This window comes from Triturus cristatus, chromosome 6 (genome assembly GCF_964204655.1).
Source record: "Triturus cristatus chromosome 6, aTriCri1.1, whole genome shotgun sequence".
NCBI lineage: Eukaryota > Metazoa > Chordata > Amphibia > Caudata > Salamandridae > Triturus > Triturus cristatus.
This window is the reverse complement of record NC_140589.1, coordinates 1,329,774,819-1,329,801,721: the sequence shown is the minus strand read 5'-3', so window position 1 is coordinate 1,329,801,721 and position 26,903 is coordinate 1,329,774,819. Positions and strand designations below refer to the sequence as shown.

At 46.4% G+C, this 26,903-nt stretch overlaps 1 protein-coding gene across 1 annotated transcript in view; it reads left to right on the top strand.

Moving 5' to 3' along the window:
* PYGB (glycogen phosphorylase B) overlaps positions 1-26,903 on the top strand; it is a 567,212-nt gene that overhangs the window by 431,297 nt on the left and 109,012 nt on the right. Inside the window, exon 14 of the mRNA XM_085612338.1 lies at positions 21,681-21,828. Coding sequence (XP_085468464.1) covers positions 21,681-21,828 — 148 coding nt within the window. The remainder of the gene's footprint in view (positions 1-21,680; positions 21,829-26,903) is intronic.

Genomic DNA, 26,903 nt, shown 5'->3' with positions numbered 1-26,903 from the left:
AAGTTTAGAATGGATCCCTGCACTTTCCAAGAGATTAAGGTTAGTCTATTGTTTACCTCGTTATTAGGATATGGGTGAGCACCCATTAGTATCTACACTACAAGGCAGGACGTTGTCGCCAGTCAAATCGAACAATCGGGTAGTTGGATATAGTTGCAAAGGGAGCATAGTCTTGGCTATACTAGTGATGTCATTAGATAGAGCATCAGTATTTGCAGGTGCAAATTACTAGTGGTCAATTCAGCATTATGGCTATCTCCCAGGAATTTTGGAATTGGATCACTTTCATGAGCTAGATGGTCTGGGGGGGGTGCAAAGAACCTTCGTGCTTCCCTATTTGACCGCAATCTGGGACATTCAGGTTGGACTCACCCCCTGTGCTGCTACTAAAAGTTTGTATTTGGGTAATCTTATCTGGTTTTACTGCTCTTATTAATAAGCTCCGTAGAAGTTGTAGCCTAGCCTTTCAAGGTCCTCCGCTGGCTCTCTAGAGTGACATAAGCATATCTTCTGTTGTTCAATCCCTCATCCTATAAGGCAATGACAACTGCATAGCACAACCAGAGCCCCTTTCTGCGTCATTTCTTGGGGCTGATCCAGAAACTGTTCTGCTCAAAAAGTGGGCCTCCTAGCCATTCGTTATACGTCACCTTGATTGTTTGGTATATCCCCACCAACACATCATGGAACATTACATTGTTAAAGAGAAGTAAAAGTTAAGCTTAACTGTTAATTAAAATAGGATAAGGATAATTAAATAAGTTTAAAAACCAGAGTGAATGGCCTCTCTGTCTGCGAGATAATGGGTTGACTATGATATAGCCGTGATGATACAGTGACCCAGTATATAGTGGCACTCGATGCAGACAAACAACGGATTTGATTGATTTTATTTAATTTTAAGTCAAATATTTTTATCAATTAAAATTCTGCAGAAGTAAAACTTTGTATTCTGTCTTTTAATTCACCTCCACCAGTGGTTTTATCAAAATCTTGCTTAGAATAACTGGACGTCCATATCTTAAATTTGGAAAGAGGAGATCAGAAAACAAAATGAAATCCTAGTATCTTCTTTGCAGCTTTACTAAAATTCAGAGATCATGTCCCTTGTCTACGTCCTGTCCCACCCAGTAAAAACAGCACTTACAAAGTTCAGTTCTCAGCTCTGGTTTGTCCATTAAGGAATTCTTAGCCAGCTCAACGTGTGCAAAACACTGTCTGCCTTGGCGAGACACCTCGGGCCGGATCACTAAACATGTATGACTGACATTATTTAATGTTATTGGTGGCAAGTTCATGCACTGCTTGCTCTAAACTGCTTTTACCACGGTGTTACAAAAACAGGATTCTGAAGGTGGTAATGTGTGACGAAATTTTTGCCCATATGTTCTGTGCCATTTTGTTTTGATGGTGATGTGCTCTGTTGTTTTTTTGTTTTGTTGTGTTTGTGTGCAGCATTTTTCAATCTAATTTTGCTGTGTTGCCTTGCGTTTGTTGTGTTGCGTTCAACTTTTTTGTTGTGATATACTTTGTTATTTTTTAAATATGTTGGCGTGTTGTTTTGCTTATGTTATTGTGCTGTGTTCTCTTGTTTACTTTATATGCAATAAATGTTGCAATATTTTCAGCCAAAGGCAGCACATGCCTTAAAAATCCTGTGGCACTCAACAATTTACCCTGTCAAAGGTGTTAAAATAGTGCTGCTCAAGCTCTTCAACTACTTAAGACACCACTCCGCCGAAGACAGTGCCAGAGGCCATTTCTAAACTGCCAGTGCTCACTTTATGTGATGCAGCCCCTTAATTCCTGAGGCCTAGTGTTCTGTTAGCCCGTTTCTCATTTTTGATAGAGCTTTTTCCCGCTTTGCCGAAGGGCTGCTGACATCACCCAGCACTCATTTTGGTGACCCTCTCTTAGTGCATCAAGTGTCTGTAGATACATCTCTAATTTAGCAATGCACATTCACTAAAGTCCGTATTCTTCTCTAAGGTCTCCTCTGTGGTGGATTCTACATATTCAGTACACCCAAGCCTTTTTTGTGTTTTCTCCACAGCAACTGCTAATCCTGTACATCATGTAGCCAACACGTTCCTCTCAACTGCCTTCCTTGTGCATTCTGTTGTATCAGATTGTACGGGTGGGAGTCCAAGGGGAGGTTTTGGATGCTAGAGAGGTGGTCGCGACACAGGTGGAGAGGCTGCGCTGCTTTGATCACCAAGCTTATATGGCGAGGGTGCATGCAGAGGGGGATAGAGCGGGCACGTTGTTGGCATGGTTGGCTAATCCGAACCCCTGGGGGTCGCCCATATTAGGCCTGACGGCGCCGACGGAAGAGTTGGTGTATACACAGCGGGGGATAAATGGGTTGTTCCTGGATTATTATAGGGACCTCAACCGCAGCAAACTACGACACGATGGGACGGCAACTGGGGAGTTCTTGTTGGATTTACCGTTACCCCAGCTGGAGAGAGAACAAGCTGATCTGTTGGGGCAGGAAATCACACTGGGTGAAATTAGAGGGGCAATCAAGCATATGGCGCATAACAACACACCTGGGGTGGATGGGCTCCCCATAGAATTTTACACGGTCTATGTTGATTGTTTAGCTCCACGTTTATTGGCGATGTTACGGGAGGCGCGGAAGGTGGGGAGGTTGCAGACAACCACTCGGGAAGCTATTATTATCCCGCTACCGAAACCTGGGAGGGACCCAACTGACAAGGCGGCGTACCGCCCACTTTCAATGTTAACCACTGACTATAAGATCCTGAGTAGGATTCTTGCGACTCGACTCCTCCCGTATATATGTCTCCGCTGGTTCACCCTGATCAGGCGGGATTTATCCCAAAACGGAACACATCTACCAACATAGGACGGTTGCTTCGCATATTAGAGGGGGACCACAGCTCTGTGCCATTTGCGACAGTCCTGTCGGTTGATATTGAGAAGGCTTTTGACAGTCTGGAATGGCCGTACCTGTTTCAAGTTATGCGAGTGATGGGACTAGGAGAGGGGTTTGAGGTATGGACGGAGATGCTCTATACGTCCGCGACGGCCAGGGTTCGGACGGGGGCGACGATCTCATCTTCCTGTCCGGTTGGGCAGGGAACGCGGCAGGGCTGCCCGCTCTCTCCCCTGCTGTTTGCTTTAGCGATAGAACCACTGGCCGCGTAAGCCAGGCTAGGGAAGTATTACACTGGTTTGGAATTACGCACCAACATGCATTATATCTTACTCTACGCGGATGACTTAATCATGCTCTTAGCTGATACGGGGGAGGCACTGAAGGGGGCAACATCCTTACTGCGTAAGTTTGGTGCGGCTTCAGGGTTGCAGGTGAACTGGGCAAAGACTTGCCTATTCCCTTTGGACATATCGAGGTCCGGCCCCTGCTCAGGTGGAGGGTATACGTTGGGAGCCTTGTTGCCTACCCTACCTTTTTTTTTTTTTAAACTTTATTTATGTTTTGTAAACAAACAATAAAGAGATCTTTGCACTGATTACAATCATCTTGAGTGTGAAATGTACATTTCGATAATAATGTCCCCCTGCCCTTTAACAATACGAGAGCCTGGCTCCAGGCAGCAACATCGCGTTCTTCATCACAGCAATACAACCCGTCAGAACCCATGTGAGACAACAATGCAGCACTGACCCTCCCCATATCCGTCTGTTTCATTAGAGCCCAACATTGAGATTTGCCATATCAAACCATGCGCTATCCATATTTCTATACCCGAAGTGAAGGAACCCGTAGTGTCACATCCACCCCAAGGCCCACCCGATCGCACCGCTTCTCCACTGCAAGTCCTAACCTACCCCTGTGGGCACTATTCCTGAGTTGGAGTGTGATTGGGAGTAGCTCGGCAGATTCGCGATGTATGTTTTGTATGGGCCCCAGATGTCTTTGGGCCGGGCTATGCTGGGCAGTAGACTGGAGTAAACCTTGCTGTTTAGGCTACAGTACGCCATGGCCGTGAGCCACGCTTTAGCCGTGGGAGCCGTCCTGCTACCCCAGCGCCTAGCTACTTCCCGTTTCGCTAGCAGAAAGCCCAGAGACGCAAGCCTCCTAACTGACTTGGGAAAGTTGACCGTGTATCCCAGCAACGCCACCTCCGGGGTAGGAACCAGTGTGAGCCCCAACATCTCCCCCAGGATTTTGTGTACCTGTGTCCAGTATGGTTGCAGTCTTGGACAGGTCCAGGTCATATGGGCAAAGTCAGCATGAGGGGAGGCACACTTCCAGCATGTGTGGGGACGCCTGGGATCAAGGGAATGGAGTTTGTCCGGTGTCATGTAGCTTCTGCGAAGAAACTTATAGTGTAGAAGTTTGTGGCGGCTATTGAGCGATATCCTATTTGTGACTTTGCAGCAGGCGGACCACTGCTCTTCCGTAATAGGCCTACCTAAGTCCCCCTCCCAGGCCATACGTAGCTTGTCATCCGAGCAGGGAATCTGTGTCACACATAGCCTGTACAGTTTAGAAACAATATGTGCACCTGTATCCTTGTCAATGAGGAGAGTAAGTGGCTCGAAGGAAGCCGGCTCGAGGAGGAATCCCTTAAGTTCCGACCTAACTGTAAAATAAAGCCGGTTGAGGATGAATTTGTCCATGAAAGTGGCATCACTGAAGCGTGCCTCTTCCGATACCAAGAATATGTGCCCGCCTGGGTATAACTCACCAATCTTGGTGAGGTTAAACTTCGTTAAAGTGCGGTGCACCAATTTCTCGCCAGTGACCGGTAGCCATCCCTCATTCGGCAACGGGAGGGACGAGGAGTATAAAATGGGCTGTTCCAAGTAGCGCAAGAGCCTACTCCAGGCCCAGCTGTTGGTGGACACCGTTTGAATATCCACTGGACTTCTAGGCATGCCCCTGGGCAATACCGCGGACAAGCGACCCGGGAGCACAAAATCCGCCTCCGGACGAAGAAATGGAATCCGCGCGTCGGGGTGATACCAGGCATATGCATGGGAACACTGAGCAATCAGATAATATAAATACAAATCTGGTACTCCAAAGCCGCCTCTGTCGTGCGGAAGCATGAGAATCTTCCAGCGGATCCGGGGATGTTTTCCTCCCCAGACCAATGTAATCAACTGGGACCGCAAGGAGGCGAAAAAGTTTTGGGTGAGGGGAATGGGGATATTATTAAATAGATACAAAAATTTGGGGAGCACTATCATTTTTATAATGGCGATTCTAGCCGCCATGGAAAGCGGAAGTCGCAGCCATCTGTCTACCTGCGATTCAAGCTTTGCAATCGCGCAGCCATAATTAAGACAGATAATTTCGTCCGTGCTCTGGTGTATGTGTATGCCCAAATATCTTACTGAGTCAGAGCACCACTCTAGCGGAAACTCACATTGCCAAGGGGAGGTGCCGCTAGTCAATGGGAAAATTATAGACTTATGCCAGTTGATACCCAACCCTGAGTGGCGCCCAAAGCGAAGTATTTCATGTAGCAGGGGAGCCAAGTTCAGCTGAGGCTCTCTGACATACAGTATGGTGTCGTCGGCATAGAGGGAGACTAACAGGGGACCAGTCCAGAACTGGAGACCTCTGTGAAGATGTCGCTCCTGAAAGTGCCGGATTAGTGGGTCCATGGCGAGAATGAACAGTAGCGGAGATAGCGGACAGCCCTGACGTGTGCCGCGCGTAAGAGCAAACGGGCGAGACAAGGTGCCATTAATACGTAGTCGCGCCGTGGGACGACTATATAAGAGCCGCGTGGTGGCAATAAAGCCAGCCAGCATGCCCATTCGCTGCATTACGGATAGGAAAAAAGGCCATTCTAATGAGTCAAAGGCTTTTTCGGTGTCGAGGAGAATAGCCGCCGCGGGTGTGTCAGGGTTTATTCTATGCAATACTGTAAATAAAGTCCGCAAGTTCAATGAAGTCGAGCGGTGGGGTATGAAGCCAGACTGAGCAGGCGAAATAATAAACTCCATCAACTGTGAGAGTCTGTTGGCCACTATTTTGGCGAGAATCTTATAATCAATATTCAATAGTGAAAGGGGCCTGTATGATCCACATAACGCCGGGTCTTTGTTCGGTTTTGGCAGCAGAACAATGACTGCCTCGCTAAGAGTGGGCTGGAGTGTCTCTCGCTCCAGGGCCTCAGCGTACACCTCGATAAGTTTGGGTGCCAGCAGGTCCAAAAATACCTTATAAAAATCACCTGACAAGCCGTCGAGGCCCGGGGCCGAGGAGCTCCGCAATACTTTAATCGCCCCTCTAACCTCAGTCACCGTTATGGGTTCCACCATGAATTCCTGCATGCCCTTTTCCAGAAACACTAGCGCGATTTCAGATAGGTAGTCTTCCGCGACGAGGAGTTATCACTCTGTCTGGTCGTATATAGTGCCGAGAAGTAGGCCAGGAACTCATCCCTAATCTCAGAGGGTGTCGTACGGAGCCCTCCGTCTTCGCCCCGAACCTCAGCTATGAAGGACTTACTGTACGGCGATCGCAAAGCCTGCGCCAACGTGCGCCCCGGCCGGTCTCCCTCACCGTAGCGACGTGCAGTGTGGTATTTGCCTAGATATAGGATCTCTCTATCCGCAGCCTCCCTGTATTCAGACAGGAGGCGCATCTATCGATTCTAACTGCACCTCCAGCTGAGTGAGCGTTGTGCGCAACGTCTTTAAGACCCCAGCATGCTTCTCTATGCAAACCCCCCTGATATATGCCTTAAACCCCTCCCAGAGCATTGCCTAAGAATCCACTGAGCCGGTGTTGAGCGCAAAATAGTCCTCAATCGCCTCAGTGACCTCGTGACAGAATAGGTCGTCCAATAGCGCCCTACCAGGGAATCGCCATTGTCGCTCAAAACCTTCAGGGCGAGGAACATCCAAACACAGTAAAACCGGAGAGTGGTCTGAGTATGTTCTAGGGAAAGTCTTCAAAGTCCGGAACCAGGGGGATAGACCCGGGGAAAGAAGCCAGTAGTCAATCCTAGTCCAGGTGTTGTGTTGACCAGAGAAATGTGTGTAGTTGGTGGTATCTGGGTTGCGTTTGCGCCATATGTCAATCAGGGAAAATTGGCGACTGAGTTCTCCGAGGGCGCGCCGTGCCCTGGGCTTAGAGTCAGCGGCCTCAGAGGTACTGTCCAAACCCACATCTAGCAATAGGTTGAAGTCGCCGCCCATCAGGAGCATAGCCGGCTCCAGGGTCGCGAGCTGGGCGGCAAGCGCGTGGAAGAAGTCCGGGGAGTCAGTGTTGGGAGCATACACACACACCAGGATGACCCCGTGTCCCATCATCACCCCTCTCACTATGCAGTAGCGCCCTTCCCTGTCCCCAATAAACTGCTGGAAATGAAACGGGACTCTCTTGTGAATCAGCACTGCCACACCTCTAGCATAGTTACTAAAATTGGCAAAGTACCTGTATGTGCCCCAGGACGCCGCAAATTGGGCATTATTTGTGGAGTGTAAGTGCGTCTCTTGGACAAAGGCAACATCCACTTGATGTTGATTCAGATAATGTATCACTTGTCTGCATTTGCGTTGATTATTAAGGCCCCTGACGTTCCAAGACATTAATGATAAGTTTATGGGGTTCTCAGTCAAGCCTATACGAGCCATTTAATCATCAGACAAAGCAGAGGGACCCAGGGGACATCAGCACCAACATTTAGCGTCAAGTTAAGTTCACACCAATAAATGTTTCTGAGATCTAAACAACCTGCCCCAACCCACCTCCCCCGCCCAGCCATACCACAAAAAAGTGAGGCGATCCCAAACCTGTAAACAAAAAAAGGAGCTCCAAACAGACTCGACAGTTGCAGTCAAACAGTAAGAAACGGAGCATCATGGCCAAAATGATTCCCAGCGGTTTCCACCAATAGGGGGTGGCAATGACCCGACATCAACCCAGCAAGGCAGAACAGTTTAACAAAAAATCGTCCATAGTCCCCATCCTGCAATAAATGAGATAAGCAAAGCTCAGACATAGGCACCACCTCACCCAACCCCAGAGCCCGTGAACAAATCCTGGCTGGCCGCCGATCCACTGTGTGGGGGGGACTGAGCACCTCCGCCACCCCGTAGAGGGCTTTTATTCAGCCTGTATGCGCTACAGAAGTCCTGCACCTCAGTAGGATTGTCAAAGAACCTAACCCGGCCATCAACCTCAACCCGCAGCCACGCCGGGTAGAGCATGCCGTATTTCAGGCCGAAATTGCGGAGCGCAGCCTTCGTTCCCGCATATTTCCGATGGGCCTCTTGAACCATAGCAGTGAAGTCAGGATAGAATGAGAGCTTTAAACCTTGCCAAGATATTTCTCCCTTCTCCCTGGCTAGACGTAGAGCAGTGTCACGGTCCCGGAAGTTCATGATGCGGGCTATCAGCGGGCGAGGCGGGAGTCCCGGCTGAGGCCGTGGCCCCAGGGAGCGATGTGCCCTCTCAACCACAAAGCCCGATGTGAAGGAGTCTCTCCGAAAGATGTCAGTCAACTGTTTTTCCACAAACACGTCCAGCCGGCCCGTCGCAGTGGACTCCGGGACCCCAGTAATACGTACATTATTGCGATGACTGCGCGATTCTAGGTCCTCGTTCTTAATGGCCACGTCTTTCAATATGCGTTCCATTCTATCTATTCGCTTGGTTTCCTGCGCAGCGCCATCCTCAATGGCTGAAATCCTGGCCTCCGCTTCATCCAGTCGCCGATCATGGGCCTGAATCTTGGCACCCATTGTTTCCAGCGTTTTGTCCAAGGAGTCAAAGCGACTATCTATGGATCTAAACCCAGCTCTCATCTCTTGCAACCAGTCTGGAGACGGGGCACGAGCCGCCGACCCACCGGGCATGCCCCCGCCCTGTGCCGCCATGTCGGGGGGCCTCTCCGATGAGTGCTCAGCCAGCTTTTCGAACAACAGCGTTTTCTGCTTCGGGTCCCTACGACCCATGCCCCAGCACATACGACTGGACTCCAGCCAGCCCTCTATGGATCAGCGTGGGCTACTTGTCGAAATGGCGCCAGATCAGCCAGGAAGCGGGTCTCCAGATGCAGCAGCCACCCCCGCAGTACAAAGCCTGCCCCGACCCCACGGAGCCTCGGATGAGGGTCGCTGAAGTGTGCAGGGCAGGCCGCCAGGAGATCCCCCTCTGGGCCGGACTAGGGATCCCCTGTGTGGCACCTCAACTTCCCCAACGGGCAAGGGTGCAGGAGATCACACCGCTCTCAACTGTGTAGGCCCATCGGATTCCGCCGTGCAACAGGAGGCCAAAGCGCAGGGTCAAGGAGGCCAGACCGCCCAGCACACGGATCACAAGGCGCCCCCAGAGAAAGGCCCAGAGTATGGGGCAGGAGCGACCCAAGCGCCCGGTCCAAACCGGGAGTCAGCCCGCCCCCCTCCACCACGAGCAGGCCGCCCTGCTCCCCCCCCCCCGACCCCACGCGTCCGAAAGAGCGAGGGAACCGAGGGAGGAAAGTGAGCGAAGCCGCCCCGGCGGTGCCGGTCTACTGCCGAGCACCCGGCCGGCCCCGTACCAGCAGCGGTGGGGGAGGCAAGGCAGACCCCGTCCAGACCACGCCCAGGTGTCCAAACCCCCCCTCCCGTAGCCCCCTCAAGGTACCTGTCTCCGTGCCGGCCGCCGCCGCTCCGAGAGCCGCTCCGGATCGCCGATCTAGGCCGCCATCTTGTATCCGCAGGCCACCAGGTACGATCGTTCTCCAGGCCGCCGCCGACGAAATCGTGGCCCAACCGTCATCGGGCCGTGCTCCGGGGGGTCAGGGGGTGAAGCGGCAGCGCCCGCTGTCCATTTCTCGCGTCAGGATGCTGGGGACATACGTGATTGTGCTGGGCCGACGGCGGAGCTTCAACACCGCGCGGCCATCTCAGCTCGCGGCTCGGCCACACCCCCCGTTGCCTACCCTACCTTGGTACTAACGTTTATCACACCCAAGAGGACCTCCTCGGTGGTAATGTAAGCAGGGCACTGAGAGGGATTAAGGGCAGCTTACAGTTTTGGAGCACGCTGCCGTTGTCAGTAGCGGGTAGGGTGGCGCTCCTGAAGATGGTGGCGTTGCCACGGTTGTTATACTATTTTAAGACGCTGCCGGTTTGGATACCGAGTTCCTTATTCAAATCGCTCCGATCGCTGGTAGGGAGCTTTCTGTGGGGGACTGGCAGGAGCTGAGTGGCTTTGACCACAATGATGCGAGGGTGGTTGGGCGGTTCCCGATTTTGAATTATATTATTTAGCGGCCCAGCTACAGTGGTTTACCCAGGCAGTGGGGAGAGAATTCAGAGGGCCGGATAGTCCGACGGGTCGGTGGATCCCACGCCATATACTATCTTTTATTGTACTCCAACAAAGATTGCATCTTGGGTCGTTAACGCATGAAGAGAGGGCGTTGCCGCTATGCTGGAATCGGACCCAAGCCAGAGGTGGGATAGCTCGACCGTACGCCCCGGAGATTCCTCTGGGTATGTGTACTGCCCTTCCGCATGGGGGGGACTGGACATCGTTGGCCGTGTGGGAGGAGTTGAGAGTACAAATGTTGGGAGACCTGTACGAGGATGGCGTGCTGTTGCCCTACCAGGCACTGCAGGATAGGTATGGCCTCCCCAGGGGCGATTTCCTAATGAACTCAGCACTAGTGTCTGCAATCCAACGTCACTGGGATGGAGGTTTATCGGAGCCCCAGACAGCGCCGACGTGCCAATATGTGGTGATGGCAGCAGGGACTATTAAGGCTATAACATGTCTGTACGATGGTGAGCGAGGGGACACAACCATTGAGCAGATTACAACAGCAGTGGGAGGCAGACCTGGGTAGGGAGATCCCTGAGGCGACTTGGGCAAAGGTAGTTGAGAGAGCATGGAAGAGCAAGCGCAACACTTGGTTGCAGCTGATTCATTTTTTCGTATTGCATAGAGCGTATCTGACTCCGGCCAAGATTAATGGGTACTTTGGATTGAATACTGCCCACTGGCCACGTTGCAATTTGGTGGGGGCGGAGTTTCCTCACATGTTCTGGAGTTGCCCGTAATTGGGGACATATTGGGTTGAAGTGGTCGATGTGCTCTGTGAGGTTATGGGTCGGCAGGTTGAACCGGAGATGGGCACGTGCTTATTGCATTGGTTTCCTCATACATCGAAGACGAAGGTTACGAGTAAGTTCTTGGATCTAGGACTGCTGCTCGCTAAAAGAGAACTAACGACACACTGGAAATCTAGGCGAGGACCCAGTATGGCGTGCTGGAGGGCAGAATTACTTAGGTGGGCAACAAGCGAGAGCACGGTGCGTTTCCAGCATGCTAGGAGGTCAAATAATGATAAGGCGCTAGAAACAGCAAAGGCATGGGAGGCATTGGTAGTGGCTCTGCAGATCCCGGACTCATAGACTGATGGAGGTTCTGTGTTGGAGATGCAGGTGGACACACCCTGAGTAGGCGGACCATGGGGGGTTTCCAGCAGTTGCAAGGGGTGCAATCTTAGGGCTCAGACTCTGATAAAATCGCCCAATTTGAACGGAGGAAGAGGAGTAGCATTCATAGTAATGGTTGTACAGTGGGGTTAGATTTTTTACTATCCTGCAGGAAGACACACCGGTGGCATGTGATGGGGAGGGTTAGGGGAGGGGGACTGGCTTCTACATCTTTTGATACGTTGATTGGTCTGAATCTGGACACAGATGCCGAAGGAGTACAAGAGGCGCACCTATCCCACACTATGGGGCTATTAATGAAGAATGGAAAGAGAAGACTATGATTGGAAGCTCTAGAGGGGTGATCGATTATATAATTAAAATGGCTAGTTGAAACATCTAATGTCAATGTAAAGTTTGGAATGACCTGGAATGTTATAATGTGTATTGCCAGATGTTTGATGTTGGGAGAAAAGCAATAAAAATATATTTTTAAAAAATCATTGTACGGGTTGTGTATATGTAGGTGAAAGCAATGTTGCCTCTCTTGCTCTGCTCTAGTCAGAGCTCTGACATACACCTATTTATTACCTAGATTTTCCTATCGGGGCTGATGAATGAGACATGAAGAACTCTTCTCTAAGTCTTCCCCCCCCTTTTTCCTAGATATGTTGTTCTTGGTGGTGTGGAATCTTAAAATTAGCCTGTTCATTAAATCATCAAGTTTAGATGCTCCTCCTAGTGATTTTTCAAATGTCTTAGTGAGTGCTCTCTTTTAGATACTCCCTAGGATGTTATGCCAGTGGGGATCACGTCACTTTGCAACCTGCCGTACCAGAACCTAAATAAAGTTGGGGTTGACTGTGATGTGTTTGCTGGAACCTGTTCCCATAACAGCCAGGGTGAATCTGACTTTCTCCTGCAGCTCAACCATCCAACTCCTCTGGCCACATGAATATGTGTGATGTGGCCTGAGTTATGCTGATTCTCTGGCATTTTCCTGTCCTCTCCGTCCATCAGAGGTGTTGTCTAGTGCTCCTCACTGGTCACTAGGTTGAGAGGCTCCTATGAGACACACAGCTGGTGGATCTCTACACATGATCACTGCAGGTGAGGCCGGAAGGAACAGCCCAATGTTACAGCGGAGAGACGCTGACCTGCCTCCCCTTTTCAGTTTTACCACTGTAGCAGCCCTCATCTCCACTCTCCCGTTCCCTCCTAAGCTCTCCAGTGAGTAACAGAGTTGAGCCTGAAAAAGTAGTCTAAAATAAAGGGACCGTACGGAGGAACTGTGGGCTCTGCGGTATGATGGCTTTTTTCATGTTGTTTCTGTGCCGTTACAGTTTCTGTAGATACAACAGAGATTGTCTAGCTAAGATTTCCCCGTGGGTTTTGTAATTATTGTCCTCGGAGAAGCATGAATGGTTAAGATGTTGCAACTTTCCTATGCATCCTCGAGTACAGCAGTGCAAGTTCAGTATGTATTGCTGTATATCTGGAAATGCTCCAGTCTTCAAAGGTAAATGTTGATCTGTTTCTTTGAATCCACAAGTGTTGCCACAAACAGACAGCCTGTCCTTTTAGGAGCCTATGGGTTTCCAGTCCTCTGCCTTCTGAATGTCCCCATTGTGTGTTTCCACGAACCCTTATTCATTCACTTATTGTTCTCTCATTCAGAAAAAGTCCTGTCTTGTAAGATTACATATAAATAACTATTCTCACATAGAGCATCTCAGCATCTGCTGTAAACCAAAGAACATGATCTGCCTTCAATACTAAGATATCGGTTGTCAAGCTATTTATTTTGGACATTTATTTTATAGATTGTAGAGCTCACAATTTCCATGATGTGTCCTGGCTCTAAAGAGCCTATACACAGGTACAGAGCAAGGTTATATGGAAAGCCGCAGGTCTTTAATTTTTTCTGGAATGTTAGATGATTATTTAGATTTTAGGCATAGTTATAGAATAGAAGGAGGCAGAGGGAAGGACCCTACATGGTTAGTTAAAACTGAAAATGAATAGGCAGTGATCTTTCTCCTGCAGCATTTAGAGATTTAGGATACATGCATAGGCTTTCGATAGCTGCTCCTTTTTCAATAGGCATCCAGTTCAGATTTTTCAAAATGGGTAATCCAAGCCTGCAAAGGAGTGTTTAGTTGAAGTTTTGCAGGACTGTTTTTGACAATTTGCAGTCGCTGTATAGGATATTTCGATGTCCCAGATATTGATAATTGCAATAATTATGTTTTGACCCAACCAACTCCTTGTATAACCAAAAAATATAAGTATTTTGGAAAATATGTTACAGTTTTGTCTCAGAATGTTTAATAAAACATTGAGGTGCAATCTGGCCCTTTAGTGTGTACTGGACTGAAGAGGAAACTATTGGCTTCCAGGTTTGTCATGATCAGAACCTTCTCGGAGTTTAAATGCAACTACAAAGCCCACTTGTTACAGTGAGCATACTCCTAGGATCAATCTTCAACTTCCAATTAAAGTTATTCCGTTTATTATTTCTCCGAGCTCCAACGGATCATTTTACCACTTTACAAAAACCTGACATGGCCATTGACATTGTTTTGTTGGGGCTCATTTTTGTGACCCACGACCCCCATTGTATTAACTATAAACAAGGGGAAACCCGTCAGGTGAGAAGGACCTAGGGTGCTTACTATTTAGAAAAACAATTGGTCCTTCAAAATCACTTTAGTATAAGAACAATAAATATAGCCCCAGAATCAGTACTATATTGATTAGAAATGTCCAGCCGGACATGTAGATTTAATATTCAACGTAATAAATTGGCTATACAAAAAACAGAATAGAGTGGGACACAGTCCTGTGTCCTTCAACAGAAAAAACATTTAAAACATTCAAAAGACAATCACATTTTTTGAAGACTTTTCAGGCTAAACAACCAAGCTTAACGCCAATACAAAATAAAGGGGCAAGCTATTTAGAAGGTAAACAGTCATGCACAACTTTTAACTTATGTGTTTAACATGCATGCTGTTCAACAAGTCGACGACGTTTCGATCTATTACAAGATATATAGATCATCATCAGGACTAATTAATGACAAGCCTGAAAACATAATGCCTGTAAGGAAATGAAAAGAACGGGGGAGGAGAAGGAAGGAGAACATTAAAATCTCAGCAGAGATATGGGAACAATGTAACACAATTTGTACTCAGAAGACCAAGGTCAGTATATACAAGTTATATCAAAAGGAACTTTCAATTCAATTCTATGCAAAAAGTAGGTGTCAGGCATTGCCTCCTTAGTTCAACCAACAAGACCCTGTCAAAAACCAGGTTTGAATAAGGGGTTTACAATTACAATGCTATAAAGGTGACATGGTGCATTCTCATACGAGAATTAAGTGAGCCAGAGTGAGGGATAGTAGGAAAACCAACGTGGCGCGAGATAGAGGCCAGAGGATGTTACGGGATAGGAGTGTTTGTGCCAAGGAAGAAATTGTCGGAGTGGGTGCTATATAAAGGGACGCAGAATTTACCGTGAACGAGTGCGCAGCTGATTCTGTAGATGCGTTAGAAGCAACTCTCCTGGAATAAAAGCCGCGGGAGAACGACAGAGGGATATCCGGGGTGTAGGGCTTCTAGGGAAGGAAGGAATCGGGTTACGGTGGGGAATGAGGACATAAGGATAAGGGTCCTAACCACGAGGTAAAAAACTCACCAATCAGAGCCAACAAGGTGAAACCCAACTAAAATTCCGTTGAGTAGAAATGGTTAGGCATTAGGGCGCCGGTGCAAGAGGATCCGGGCGTCCGTGTTAAATTGAGGCTGCTTGCCGATCACAAGGGTGGCCTAGGGTGGGAGAGGAGAGGTCAGAATTGGTGTAAAATTACTGCGAGGGGAGCTGCGAGGGGAGCTCCCAACCAGAGCGGGGCATATTCTTACCTATGTATAGGTGACAAGCTCGGTCGCTGGTGTGGGAAGCCCACGTGTGCTGAAGTTAAGGAGGCGATGTTTGGACACGTGATCATGCACGTTCAGTGCGTGCAAGAAGTGCAACCGCCGACAGAGAGAGGGAAAGTGTGGCGGCCATATTAGGTCAGTGGGGGGTTTGATTATGCATGGTAAGGGGCTAGAATCAGTGACATTACAGAGTTATATAAGACAGAATTACGAATGTAAGTTAAAAAGAAAAAAAGAAGAAAACCATTTGGAGCAGCATCTCGAGGATTAAAGGAATGCACAATCTGCAGTAATTTGGAATTAAGGCAACTAAGGATATCAGAGACATTTTTACCAAGCACAATAGGTGCGTTCTATTGGCGCAACCGCCGTGAAGGTGAAGAAAATGTGGCGACCGATCGGATCAGTGGAGGGAGTGGTGTGAGGCTAAGAACCAGTGACATTGCAGGGTTATAAAAGACAAAAATATGAATGAAGGTTATAATGAAAACATATAAAGCAACATAGCAAGGAATATAGTAGGGCACAATCTGCAAAAGAATAAGGTTGAGAAACAACAGGTTACAGAGGACAATTTTAAATTAAGGTAATCCAATCCTCATTTCTGTTGAGGCCATTTCGTATTGTCTCCAGACGGATAATCAGCTTGAGCTCTTCTTTGTTAAGGATCTGTGCTAGGTCTGCGCCTCTCGGTGGCAGCTTGATGATTTTTAATACAGTCCACTTGATCTCACTATCCTTGTGGCCAACATGGTTAAAATGTTCGACCAGTGGTGCGTTTTGGATGTTGCAACGGATCCTGCTGCGATGTTGTCCAATCCTTGTTTTGATTTTCTGAGTGGTCTGCCCGATGTAGTTCTTGTGGCAGGGGCATTGAATCAAATAGATTACGTTGCATGTATTACAATTGGAAAAACCATTAGATTTAATCACAATATTGTCAAAAGAAAAGGTTTTCCCTTCCATTGTACATTCGCACATATTGCAATTGCCACATTTAGCATGACCTATCAGAGGTGTAAGGCCCCAATGTGCATCCAGTGTGAGTGGAGGTTTTGTCTTAGGAATTGCAGCTCGTACTAGATGGTCTCTCAAGTTACGATTCTTTCTGAAAGCAAACATTGGCCGTTCTAGGTTCAGAGTTCCTACATTTAATGTGGGCCAATGTTTAAGGATAGATTTGCGAATGGGGTTGGAAATTACAGAGAAGGTTGTGACGCAAACTATTCTCTTTGTGTCGCTTTTGGGTTTGGGTGAGAGCAGGACTTCTCTAGGACAGTACCAGGCTAGTTTCTGGGCATTCCGAACCAGACGCTTGGGATAACCCCGAGCTTTGAGTTTATCCGAAAGCACAGAAGCCTCTAGGAAGTAGTCTTCCCTGGAGAAGCAACTGCGTCGGATCCGTAAGAATTGGGAATAGGGTAGAGAGTCCCGCAGAGCCCTGGGATGATTGCTCTCATACCTCAACAATGTATTCCGTTCAGTTGGTTTTCTGTAGAGTTTGGTTAAAAGTTCACCATTGGAGTGGTATATGGTGAGGTCAAGAAAGGGAATCGAGGAATGATCAGAGGAAAGTGTAAACTGAAGACCCAGGCAGTTATTGTTTAGCCAATGTAAAAAATGGTTTAGTGAAACCACATTGTTATGCCAAATTAGGAAGACGTCGTCGATATATCGGCGCCATAGTTTGACCCCAGAGTGAAAGGGGTTATTGGGTGTCAAAATGATGGTGGTTTCCAAAAAGTCCATAAAGAGAATGGCCAGATTCGGGGCAAAAACTGCGCCCATCGAAGTGCCTTTAACCTGCTGGAAAAATCCATTATCAAAGCTAAAAAAGTTCCTAGTCAGACATAGTTCAAGCAATTTGAGAAGAAATAATGTGGGGACAGTGTACAGAGCAAATCCTCAGTCGTGTTAAAAGGATGGTGTTCCACCATATTAATCATGTCCATGCTGTCCCTGATGTAGCACTGGGTTTCGGGTACAAAGTCCTTAATAAAGAAGTTAACAAATTGGCCTAGTGGTTCCAATATGGAGCCACAACCCGAAACTATAGGGCGGCCAGGTGGAGCAGTCAGGTGTTTATGAATTTTGGGTAGTGTGTAAAAAACTGGTATTCTGGGTGACTTAGCATTAAGGATTGGAATTCTTTTTGGCTGAGAAAGCCATCATTTTTAGCCTCAGTAGTAATTTGAAGGATAAGCCTTTGTAGTTCCTTAGTGGGGTCCGTAGGAAGTCTACAGTAGTGGTCTGTGTTCTGGAGTTGGCGGAGTATCTCGGCTTTGTAGGAGTCTAATTCTTGTAAGACAATGCCGCCTCCCTTGTCTGCTGATTTAATGATAAGGGAGTTGTTATTTTTAAGAGTTTCACTGGCCTTTTTTTCTTGGAGAGTTATATTGAAAGGAATGAATTGCTTTTTTGTCTTTGAGTGCATTGAGGTCTTTTAGCACCATTTTTTCAAAAGTGATAATTTCACCTGGTAACATGCTTGCTGTTGGGGAGAAGGTGGAAGGAGGGCGAAATGGTGTGTTAGCGGTTGAGTTAGGTGTGGGATTTTGCAGAAAGTAGGCATGTAGACGTAGCCTTCTAAAAAATCTGAGTAATTCGGAGTGTAATTCAAGAAAATTGGGTTGAGTAGTTGCGACGAATGAAAGGCCTTTGTTAAGAAGGGATAGTTCAGAGTCAGCTAGGTTATGTGTTGATAAACTGAAAATAGGGATGGTAGTTAAGTCCTGAGCTATATTAGCTTGAGGGTCTACCATTGATAACATTTTTGTCTGGTCTGACGTTCCCCTGGTGGATTGTACCATCGCTGTGCCCGTTTGACCCGACCCCGTTTTGGTTGTTCTGTTTGGCCTCTCCCTAAAAAATTATTGTTTCTGGATAAAGTGCTAGGTCCTTCACCAGAGTCTGAATTATCAGAAGATTCTGCTGAAGTATCTGAAAAACCCACTAAGATGTTACGTCTATTGAAACGACCCCAGGGTCTACTGTTTTGGGGATTCGTGTATGTCCTATTAGTATAGAAGTCTTTCTGTAAGTATGGATAAGTGCGTTCAACAGAATATGCTTTGATGTCCTTCTTTACTTTGAGAGACTTTTTGTTTTGTTCAATTCTATGAAAGTCGTCCACAGTTTTCTGTACTAGGTCAATCAGTTTTTTACCCTCTGCAATTGAACTTGTTTCTTTTATCTGTTTCTCAATGTCTAGTAACTCCTCGTTAAGTGTTTCCAATGTTTCAGTTGCTATATCAATACCCAGGACTAGCCAATGTCTTGAGCACATTGTGCCAATGTAGCTAAAGTTGTTAATATATTTCGGGTTGTCTGTGAAGATGCCCGGAATATTCCTAACCTGGAGTCCTACTGGAGTTATATCGGCTTTAAGGTATTCTGTTAGCATCCGAACCATGAGACGGACCTGTTTCTTTTTGCACTTCTCTAGTTGTTCTGATAGGGAAGTATTTATGCTAGCCGGATTATCGATTGGGTCTGTGAACAGTGAAGGGCCTTCGCAGATTTTTTTGATATATTCATCTGAATATAATGGTGCATGCTCTGACATATTTGGTGTGTGAGGAAAGTATAACAGAGAAGGGGAGGACAGGGTAGGGCCCACTCAAGAGGAGGGGAATAGGAAGAACATCCCTTACAATCCAGCGATTGTGCTTATTATATTAACTATAAACAAGGGGAAACTCGTCAGGTGAGAAGGACCTAGGGTGCTTACTATTTATTTTGTATCGGCGTTAAGCTCGGTTGTTTAGCCTGAAAAGTCTTCAAAAAATGTGATTGTCTTTTGAATGTTTTAAATGTTTTGTCTGTTGAAGGACACAGGACTGTGTCCCACTCTATTCTGTTTTTTGTATAGCCAATTTATTACGTTGAATATTAAATCTACATGTCCGGCTGGACATTTCTAATCAATATAGTACTGATTCTGGGCTATATTTATTGTTCTTATACTAAAGTGATTTTGAAAGACCAATTGTTTTTCGAAATACCACGACCCGCATTGGTCACATTGATGAGCTTCAGAATGGTAGCTGGTTACATTGTGGTGGAAACTCTGTCCTGCGAATACCTAAAGGCTGTTGAGGGTCACCATAAAGAAGGCACCTGGCTAAACCGAGGCTGCACTGCAAGAATCCTCCTGCCTGGATGTGTGGCATGAGTGATGCGATGCAGAATCATCCCATAAGGAGGGGCCGAAACACAGCTCATAACACTCCAGCTGTATACCACCTGCAGACTTAAGGAAGTCATCCCACAAAACTCTTATGAGGAAGACGATGAAAAGATCATTTATGTATCCCCATGTGGAGGCAACTAGAAGGCATCAAATCAGAGTAGAGTGATGAGCTCAGGTGAAGTTGATGATGACATTTATTGAGTGCACTATATGCCATGTTTTGAAGTGGTGTGTCCACCATGAGATATTTTGAGGAGATGTATTGGGATATTGAAGAGTTGTAGTGTACGATAAGTCCTCAACCCTCTGTGTCTCTTGTATTGCTCCTCAGTCCCTTTTGCTTCCTGCTGCCTTTTAGAGATAGGAGACTATGAACTAAAAGAGTTCATTAAGTGTCATAGATACCTTTTGTTTGTTTTTCAATGCAAGGTTATGAGTTGAAATGTTTGCTCGCATTTTTGTGGCTTGATTTTAGTGATGTTTGTACCTCCTTATACAACTTAATAAAGCAATGTACAAATATTCATGAGGAGCACAACTCTCACAGATGGGTAGGTACAGATTCTCCCATTCTCGCTGACAGGTATCTCTTGATAGTACCTAAATATCCAGAGTCAAATCCTAAGAGAGGGGCTACCCTTCTCCATAGTCCTGTTTCTATAATTTCCTTTTCTGTAGTTAATGGTGTTTTTCCTCTTCACTAAAACATCTCTGACTACGTGTTAAATCTTGGTTTCTTTTTGAGATCCTTCCAATAAAACTGAGACAGATCAAGTGTACTCAGTGACTCTTTGAGTAATTTGGGAGCCCTCCTTATCAGTGTCTATTTGACGTAGAGCATTACACCCCTCAGTTCCTCAAAAGTGGTATTTTCATTCTTTGTATGGTTCCCCCATGACCTGGCACATTAGATCTCAAAATATATGGAAAGAAAAAGGCTGCATCATATTTTGCACTAAGGGAATCCTCCCCAATTCTAGGGCTAAAATATGGCTCAGTGCCACCAGAACCAAGATTCCAGGCCCACGCTTTCCTTTTTCATTTAATGGTAGTGAGGTGCATTCATCTACTTGTTTTAATTGTGCAAACCAAGACAAAAACAAACTGTAATGGTTTCTTGAATAGAATGTTAGTGCTTAAAAATGAATATCCTATTGACCTGAGCTTCTCTGATAACACAATCCAATAGTGGTTGACACTTCGAGATTTAGCTTAATTAAACCTTCTCATATATTTACTGTTTACTTTAAATTCCAGACAAACCCAATCATCTTATAGGCAGAGTGAACTACTTTTGTGCATATGCTAGACATCTGGGGCCATATTGCTCACAGGGTGCACGTTCCCTGTTTGTGCCACGGCGCACCTTTCAAAAGGTGCGCCGGGCAGAATCAGAGAAAGTGCACCCTATTCTGGTGAATACACTGCCCTCAGGGCAGCCTTGAATTTGAGCTGTCCATGGGGCAGCGCATTCAAGTGAAATAGGGAGCCGCTGTTAACAAGCCACTCTATATTTCTCTGTGCAGGTGGTAACCCGCCTGCACTTTCAAGAAGGCAGAGAGATTCCTTTACAGGTGGGTTCAGTGAGTGACTGCAGCTGCCTGCAGGGAGATCTCTAGGGGGTCTCATCCCTTTCCTCTCTCCTGAGGGCTGCCCTCACGGGGTGCTCTCACAACTGCACCTCCTGTTGGGTTTTTTACATTGGTGTCTGTGTCCATAATACGCCGAGGCCCCAGAGACAAAGAGATTCCCTCATTTGCATGCGGCCACGCCCCCATCCAAATGAGGAAATGCCATCTCACAATATCCCTGGCACTACATGTGCACCTGCGTTATTAGTATTACAGAAGGGGCTGCACAAGCATCTGTGGCCCCTTCTGTAATACCAAAGTGCCCTAGGGGCACAGAAGGCGGGTTAACTGACCTGCTGAACCCAAAAGGCACATTGTGTAATATGCCTGATGGTCATTTACCCGTCGTGAATTACCTGGAAATCCCAGCAGAACATGGCATTCCAAAATATAAATGCAGTAGGGCAATAGCCAGCTCTAGTGCCATGCGTCTATCTTAGGGATAGTTGGGGCAAATGAGGAGGGATGTACACTTCATAAGACGAACTAAGCACATGTATGTGATATGCTTTGGATTTCTTAACCCTGCAGGAGAACAAGCTGAAATTTTCTGCATACTTGGAAAAGATCTACAAAGTGAAGATCAACCCTTCATCTATGTTTGACCTTCATGTCAAGAGAATCCACGAGTACAAGAGGCAGCTACTCAACTGTTTACATGTCATTTCTCTCTACAATCGTGAGTACTCCATTGTACTAGTTTCTCCATTTTACTGATCAGAAATCTGAATGATTTGACAACAGTAACACTAGATTTTTTACTATTATCCTCTTTTAAGTCAAAAGATTTTGACAAAATTATAAATTCTGATTGAAATATACACTAGTTATATGTTAAATATTTTTGGTTTGTTCCCAAGTGTTGAAATCCTATATCTTACACAAGGTGTTGTTAACTATTTGATGAACAATAAATATTTAGTTATGGTTAGGTCTAACTTTCTATAGACAAGCAGATTTTGTGTTGCTAATACCTTCAGTGTCATTTGACAAATCTGCACGAGACATTATTAAAAAATGCTCATCTAATTTGGGTTCAGCTTGGCATGTTTTGTGTATATTTTGCAAGGTGTGTTGGAAGCTGCAAAAAACATAAATGGTCTAAAAAGTGACTTTCGAGATGATCTGGGCCACTCTTTCACCCGAGCCCTCCCTGAGGGAGATAATGGCGGCTATACAAGACCTCAGAGGCATGCTGGAGACTAAATTGGACACTGTTGCGATGGATGTCAACCTATTGTGTGCTGGTGTCCGCAATATAGCTGAAAAAGTCACTACTTCTGAATCTCAGATAAATGGGCTACTCTCAAGAACAAAGACGCTATAAAAACAAGTTGATATACTTACCAAACAGCCGCTGCAGTCACATCCTGTCTGGAGGACCAGGAGGGTCATGCCAGATATAACAACATTCACGTGGTGGGTGTCTGTTGGTGCGGAGGGGCAAAGTGTTGATCTCTTCCTGGAGGATCTCATCCTCAAGACACTCTGTCCTTAGAGAATATCTGACTAATTCTCTATAGAGAGGGTGCACAGGGAGCTGCCCCCCCTCCATGCCTGGGTGCCACCCACGTACGATCATAGCTAGGGTATTCAACTAAAGACACCAGGATGCAATCCTGCAGGCAGCTCGTACCCACGGGATCTCTATTTCGAGAACACGATTATCCGTTTCTTTCCTGATTTCACCCTTCAGGTGCAACTTATGCAACAGAATTTTGAATCAGTCTAGAGGGCACTCCAAGACCAGAACATCAAGTACATGATGCTATACCCGGCCAAGCTCCGCGTGGTGACTGATGGGAAGACACTGCATTTCGTTTCTAGTGAGGAGGCATGGAACTTGCTGGAGAGACGTGACTTGGAGGAGAGGCCGTGATTGCAGGACCAGGCCCGCGGATGGATGGAACGAGTTAAATGGCGATGATTTTCTCTGCTATCCCGAAATCCTGAGGCCCTTTACGGAGGCGAGGACATTACTTTCTATCGCTGTATGGACCTGGTAATGTTATATCGATCTATGGTATGGGCTAGGTCATGGATCCTGCCTGTTGGGTTTGATATTGATGTATGCGAACCTTGTGGGGGGTTGTACCCGTAAAGAACTGCCTCATCTAAAGGGGTACTTGGGCACTGTTATAAACTATGTGCAACAAACCTTGGGGAATGCAATACTTAGCATCATTATCCCAGACCAGATCATTTTGGCGATCCGATGCACCCTCACTGTTACATGCAACCGTTGGGGTGACAGGCACTTTGGGTGGTGGGTAGTTTTAAACTCATTATGCAGGGACCCTGGTAGGGGGAAATTACTGGGGTTAATTTGTTTAGTGTTGTTATTAACATTATTTGCTCATCTATGCAGCTCCTTGTTATTCAAGGGAATGCAGGCAAGGAGGTTACAGTACGGGCCAGGTTCGGGATAGGGACCCTATTTCCTAGTCCTTATTGCACAGGGCCCTAAAAACACTGCACGTCTACATTAATGATAGGGAAACCACAAAGAGAATTGAATATCTGCACATGGAATGTTAACGGCTTGGGGAATAAAATAAAATGCATGTTAGTGCTTCAATATGTGCGGAGACACTCTCCTGATCTCATACTTCTACAAGAAAAGCATCTCTAGGGTAGTCACTACATTGCTTTAGATCAATTTGGTTACAAGCTGCTGGACCATGCAGGTTACTCCACGGGCTCATGGGGATACTAGTCAAGAAAACATTGCCTTTCACCCCACTTCAAACGTAGCACGACACCCAGGGCTGCTATGTGGCCATCTCGGGAACCTGGGAGGGACTTACCCTAAACCTATGTCCCCTCTATGTACCGCAGAGACTCCACTCCTTAACCCTTCCTAAAGTCAGTTCTTCACTTATGGAAATGCCTGGAGGCACTCTTATACTTGGGGGAGATTTCAATTCTGTCATGAATCCTCGGAAAGATAGAATGAGTACTGCACCCACCAGGGCAGACGCAGGATGATTGCCGGCCTTTGTGTCGCAATGGGTTTGGTAGATCTGTGGTGGGCACATAACCGACAATTACAATATACATACTTCTCCTCTGCGCATGTCTCACTTTCCCAACTTGATCATCTTCTCACTCAGCACACCCTGTTTGGGGCTTTCAGGGCAGCGACACACTATGTGTGAGACATTAAAGAAAAGCTCATCACAGCCACTGAATTATACTTTCAGGAGAACCTGGGGTCAGTAACATCCACCTGTGTTTTATGGTAAGTGTTCAAAACAGTTATTCAGGAACAGGCCCAGGCTCTCTAGGAGTGAAAAAGAAGGATATCAAAAAAGATTGTGAGGCTATAAAGAGGGACATAAAGGACATCGAGGCTATAGTGGCAACGGAGGGGGTTGCAACATATGTCATCAGCTGCATCTTCGTTAACAAGGACAGGCTCATAGCTCTGACTCCTTTGTGGCATAGTGATTTGCTTTGCGAGGTGGGCGCCCTGGCAGGCTTTTCTCGGTGGGCACCATAAAGCATTGAACATTTGGGGGATGTGTGGAGAGATCAGTCTCTGATAAAGTTTGATGTCCTTTTTCAGGAGTATGAGATGGCAGAGCCTGAGAACTATCGGTATCTCCAGCTGGCACATGTACTGCGGGTACACGTTTTTGAGGGCGAAGATTCACCTGATGCTTCGCCATTAGAGGACCATTTGCTAACTGAACCTATCCCCAAAAAATGGATTTCTAGTGTCTACTCGAAGATAATTAATATTTCCCCATACCTGTTGGGTGCCCTGAGACACGCCTGGACTGATGATCTGGGTGGCAGTGAAGATGATGACTGGATTGAGGCTCTTCAGGGTCCACGTGAAATAGCTATTCGAGTCAGGTTGGTTCCACTCCAGATCCCGGACATACTATTCACGGACCCTTTTACAGAAAATTGGAAGGTTCAACACACCATTGTGCATTTGAGGCTGCGACCAGGAGGGTACCTTCTTTCATATCCTGTGAGACTGCCTAGTGATTCAGGGATTCTGGCGTCAGATAGTTGTGGTGATGTCCTGGTCACATCCATACGGGTACCCCTTAATACTAAATGGGTATTACTAATGGTGGAAGGTGAGGAACACTGGCCTAGATATCAGAAAATATGGCTGGCGATGACAGTCAGAGTTTCAAAACGCAATATTGCAAGGAAGTGGGGCGTGAACACTCCCCCGAGTGTCACAGATTGGGAATCTGACCTGATTGTTTTCAGAGGGTGGAATGGGTAATATATCAGAGTTGTGGCTTCCCCAGGAAATGGAAAAAAGCTTTGGGGGGGCATGGAGAGAATTCAGGGGTGTTGGGGGGGGGGGCAGTGGGAGGCCTGTTTGGAGGATGGATCTGATACGGTGTGATTTAAATTTTAAAATGTACACTACTACAATTATTTCATGCACTTTTCTAGACTGTGATAGTGTCAATGATGTTTTGATTCCAGTGATAATTGTTCAATGTGTTTCTTAGCGACATTTCGCATTTTGTACAGAGCTGCGCTTCTATTTGTAATGCACTGTATGATGTGCGTTATCTTATTAAACAGACTTATAATTTTTATAAACTATGCTTGCAGTAAATTTGCCAGCTTCAACAATATCAGTGACACTACTCACCATCATCTTTGGGAGTATGAGCCTCACTTGAGTGCAGTTCTGTTTCCTTTTTCTAAAGGTGGGCAAGCCAGCAAATTATTAGGGAGAGTCAAGCCATGGGACAAACTTGGCTGTAAGTACCTGATTACAAACTAAGTCAGTGACATATTTGGCATGGAAACTGTGCACCAATCTTCATGTAAACACAGAATAAATAGGTTTCAAAATTTTAAAAATAAAAAAGGACTACTTATGGTAAATCCCATAGAAAACTAACAGAAGGTTTTCCATTAGCAATGGAAAAGGGATTTTTTTTGTAGGGCTCTAATTGAGCCCACCTATGACTCAAACTCTCAAAGATAGAGATATGTTAACTTGGGTTCACAGACCAGCCACTAATCCACGTTTAAAGAAATGCTCAAATCTGATTTCTCAAGGAAGCCTTTTCTCTTGTCATCTATTTTAGGTCTGCGGACCCGAAATAATCTGATTGGTTGGCTGAATACTACTTGAAGAAAAATGTTGTGGCTACAGTCATTAACCCTTTTAGAAATTGGGTGTTGGCTCACTAGGGCATGAGCCCAATTCAGGCAATAACCACAACCCTTGTCAGGTTAAGAAGAAGGCAAACCCTAAATTAACCTATGCTCACTCTCTGGTAACTTGGCACAGAGCAGTCAGTCTTAACTTTAGAGGCAATGTGTAAAGTATTTATTCCACACTTCAATTAGTTAAACAGTGAAAACAGCTCATGAAAAGATTCCACACCAGTTTAGAAAAATAGAGAATATTTTAATAAATAAAACAAAACTGAAATTACAAAAAAAAAATAAGTAGAACTCGGGATATGAATTTTTAAAGAATAAAGTGAAAAATAGTGCCAAAAAGCACCAAGCGCCAACAAGGGATATCTGGTTGCGCTGGACCGGGCCAAAGTCACAAATTCAGGCCAACCACGATGGAGCGCAGGCCGGCTACAGGGACCAGGCTACGCCTGCTGATTAAAAGTACCTCAGTCCAGGCTGCGGAGCGCTAATGGGGCGGTGTGCTGATGTCGATCCCCGCGTTTGGCATTGATCCGCTGTAATGTATTGGCTATGATGGCTGTGAAGTTTCAGCTTCTACGTCAATGATGTTCTCGAGGG